At 35.9% G+C, this 4,017-nt stretch overlaps 2 protein-coding genes across 3 annotated transcripts in view; both read right to left on the bottom strand.

Annotated features, from left to right (window-relative positions):
* Window positions 1-4,017, bottom strand: part of LOC128251124 (zinc finger protein 253-like) — an 8,475-nt gene that overhangs the window by 3,184 nt on the left and 1,274 nt on the right. The window contains exon 1 of one of the 2 annotated variants that reach the window (XM_052977561.1): window positions 258-1,015. The exons of the other annotated variant lie outside the window; for it this stretch is intronic. The gene's annotated coding sequence lies outside the window, so the exon portion shown is untranslated. Of the gene's footprint in view, window positions 1-257; window positions 1,016-4,017 lie in introns of those variants that run through there. 2 annotated transcript variants of the gene reach the window in all.
* LOC106868496 (zinc finger protein 93) overlaps window positions 471-4,017 on the bottom strand; it is a 6,930-nt gene continuing 3,383 nt past the window's right edge. Inside the window, exon 2 of the mRNA XM_052977541.1 lies at window positions 471-2,561. Coding sequence (XP_052833501.1) covers window positions 1,042-2,238 — 1,197 coding nt within the window. The 5' untranslated portion in view covers window positions 2,239-2,561 and the 3' untranslated portion in view covers window positions 471-1,041. The remainder of the gene's footprint in view (window positions 2,562-4,017) is intronic.

Genomic DNA, 4,017 nt, shown 5'->3' with positions numbered 1-4,017 from the left:
AGATCATTTTGACTTTAGGACCGTAAAAGCGGAGATTGGGTGTTCTTAAACATTTCAGTTTTGAAGTATTATACTCTAGGTAAAAGTCAGAAAAACGACGACTTTTGCAGGAGCAAATATCTTTCTTCCAATGTTGTGTGTTTTCACTTGCATAGAATTATTGTGTCGTTGAAGAGTTCACATAAAAACAATTCTATAATTTACAAACGTTATTAAAGATTCATTATCATTATTCAAGTAAATCTTTGTCACCTTACCGTTCGTCGTCACATGGAACCAGTGTCCGATCAAGCAATTATATCGAAGTCGTTAAATGATGTACGTTGTACTGTATGAATTGTTCCCCCTTATATCTCATGTATTTCTTTAATTCTCCGATAGAGTGAGACACAGGGTTTGCTAATTAAAATTTGTAAAAAGCACTAATTAAAAAGTGAAAAATACGTAAAATAACCACCTGAGCAAAAGAATAAAATCCCACGAATACGTGTAAATTTATAGTAAAAATTTCAGTTGTAATTAAATTGAAATGAAATTAACATTTTATTTTTACTCCATAATATTTTGGAAGATTTAGAAGCAGCAGCAGTTTCTCACGATTTCTAACCATTCATGGATCCAGTTATCTTTAACAGTTCGCCTGGGAGTTAAAATCAATCAATACAATATTTAACACTTCATTTAAGTCCATATTTGACGTTCAAAGTTTCCTTTGGTGTTTCTAAGTTTAGACTGTTTTGCTCATTTCGCTTTATAAATTTTGTATGCCAAATATTTTTTCCACATTTGTATTTGTTGTAGTAGTAGTAGTAGTAGTAGTAGTAGTAGTATGGAGGCAAGCACCATACAGCGTGTTACTGTACCCACCATTCATTGGTGGTTCCCAACTACTTCTCAGGGATGATGCCTTTGTACCACTCGAACGACAACCCACCAATCCATGGGTCTGTTTGGGTGGTCAACAGGTTTTATGTCCGAGTGCAATTATGAAGTATTATATTTGACAGAGTAACCTGAATATTAAATGGTTAACATCGTCTTTTATCCTGTGTGAATTTGCTTGTGTCTCTTCAAGTTACTATTTGTGATAAACGATTTCCCACAAATGTCACACCAATAAAGTTTTTCTCCGGCGTGTATTTTTCTGTGAGTTATCAATGAACTGTTGTAGACAAAAGATTTTCCACACATCTCACAACGATGGGGCTTTTTTCCACTGTGTATAACTTTATGCTTCACTAAATCACAATTAGAGGAAAACGACTTTTCACATATTTCACAATGGAACGGTTTTTCTCCACTATGTATAGTTTTATGCTTCGTTAAATTACCATTAGAAACAAATGATTTTCCACACACATCACAACGATATGGTTTCTCTCCAGTGTGGGTACGTTTGTGGCTTACAAGCTGAGAATTATTAACAACAGACTTTCCGCATATCTCACAACAGAATGGATTTCCTCCAGTGTGGGTACGCTTATGTCTTGTTAAGTCGCTATTAGAAACAAAAGATTTCCTACATGTCTTACAGTGATAAGGTTTTTCTCCAGTGTGGATTTTTTTGTGTGCTGTTAAATTACTGTTTGAGACAAAATTCTTTCCACACATTTTACAGTGGAAGGGTTTGTCTCCTGTGTGGACACTTTTGTGAGTATTTAAGTGACTCCTAAAGAGAAAAGATTTCCCACATATCTCACAATGATGGCGTCTTTCTCCGGTGTGGATTCTTTGGTGACTTTTCAGATAACTGTTACTGACAAAATATTTCTCACATATTTCGCAGTGGAATGGTTTTTCTCCAGTGTGTAGTCTTTTGTGTGTCATTAAATCCTGCTTATAAGCAAAAGACTTCTCACACATTTCACACTGGAATGGTTTTTCTCCAGTGTGTCTTCTTCTGTGTTGTGTTAGGATGCTTTTAGAGACAAAAGATTTCTCACACATTTCACACTGGAATGGTTTTTCTCCAGTGTGACTACGTTTGTGAACTAAAAGATGAATATTAGCACTAAATGATTTCCCACATATTTCACAATGGAATGGTTTCTTCTTACAGTGTATTTCTTTATGTTTGAAGACTTCATGTTCTGAAGAGAATGTCTTCATACAAATCTTACAGTGATATTCAGGAACATCTCTCACTCTGGCTTTCTCATTTCCATGTGTCTTTCCAACTGTATCTATACTGTTAATAACAGTTGTATTGCAAGTGTACAAGGGCTTAACATTCTCCATATTGATTTTTGAGCAATTCTTAAAAGCTGACAAATGTTTGTGAGTAAATCTATTATGGTTCAGTTTCTTGTCTCAGATGTCACAGAACTCTGTTTACATCTGTAGAAAAATATGCAAAGCATATTTCCCACTCTTCTGCTAACTGGGTCCTCTCCAAGAGGGAGGCATATTGTAATAGTTCCATATTGCTACATCAAAATATGCAGGTGTGGTTAACGGGTGATTTGTTGGTTAAAACAATAAAGAACATCCATGATGACGTTTTTGTAGATGTCTTGAGGTTCTTATTATAACGGCTTGCAGTGGAAAATTTGGCACAACTCCTGGAGCAAGAAAAGATATGATGGTGTCAGACATAAATACACAAATGCACATAAATACACATCTATACACTTGTCTTGGTTCCTGTTGAAATTACACCCTCTCTATCTATCACTCGTACTGTTTATCCTCGTCTACCTATCAACTTGTCTCTCCCAACAGACACACAAAGAGTTTGTATATATGCAGGGAAACATTTGGATGTGACGGAGAGAGAGTGAAACAAAAAACAGTCCCTTTAATGCTTACCAAGCAAACTTAGACAACAATCAATACTTATCATCAAAATTTTGTGTTCTTTTAAAGCCTAGCCAGGCTCATGGGCCCGGTTTCCCGGTTTCAATGGCGTATGTGTTCCCCAGCTGGATGGGACGCCAGTCCATCGCAGCATTACTCATTTTTGCCAGCTGAGTGGACTGGAGCAACATGAAATGAAGTGTTTTGTTCAAGAACACAACGCGTCGCCCGGTTCAGGAATTGAAACCACAATCTTACGATCATGAGGCCACGCGCTTCTAAATGACCAATTTATTTTACTAAATTCTTCATTGCTTTCAAAATTAATTGAAGCAAAGAACAGTGTACTCTCAACAGAAATGTAGTGATAAAAGTATTAGAATGATCTAAATTAAAACCCTCCTTTGAAACTTTCATGTTAATTTATGTTCCAAACATCAGCTTAATGATGACAAAATTATTTTACTAAGTTTTTTTATCATTTTCTAAATTAATTGAAGCAAAGAGCAGTGCATTTCAACATAAATATAGTAACTGATGGGTTAAAATGATGTAAATTACAACCTTCCACCATAATTTCATGTTCCAAACACTAACTTAACAATGACAAAGTTATTTTACTAAATTCTGGATTATTTTCAAAATTAATGGAAACAAATGCCGTGTAATTCAATAGAAATATGGGAGCAAAAGTGTTTAATTGTAAGACAGTGTTAACCCTTTTAACCCATATATGCCTATAAAAAGAAAATGAAGCCTTAAAATTTCACTGTATTTAGATTGAACGTTATGGCAAGTTTTCACAATCTGGAAGGGGAGGACAGAATGCAACTGTTAGCTACGGGTGTCGACTGCCTACTGAACATTTCGATGCTTCCCGGCGTGTTCATATCTAAACAAATAGGAGTAGGTTTTGTTGCGAAAACGCAACTGTGGTTCTGCAGTGGCGGGTACAGATGTGTTGCCCTACTTGCTCGGGCAACGCCCTTTCTAGCCGAGCCGACGCAAAAAGAAAAAATAATAATAATAATAAATAAAGACCAAGATTTATTTTCAGCAGTTTCGCATCATTACTGTTTCATAGGCACACGGTCTGCTACAACGAAGTTAGACTGCATAAAAGAATGAGTTCATTTGTCACGAATTGCGATTCCCACCTTTTTTCGAAACTTTTGGACCCCCCCCCTCCGTTGTGTGATACAAATTTCCTCTTTTAAAGAC

The sequence above is a fragment of the Octopus bimaculoides genome, chromosome 28 (genome assembly GCF_001194135.2).
Source record: "Octopus bimaculoides isolate UCB-OBI-ISO-001 chromosome 28, ASM119413v2, whole genome shotgun sequence".
Classification (NCBI taxonomy): Eukaryota; Metazoa; Mollusca; class Cephalopoda; order Octopoda; family Octopodidae; genus Octopus; species Octopus bimaculoides.
Note: the sequence above shows the minus strand (reverse complement) of the source record. Positions and strands in the feature narration are given on the sequence as shown.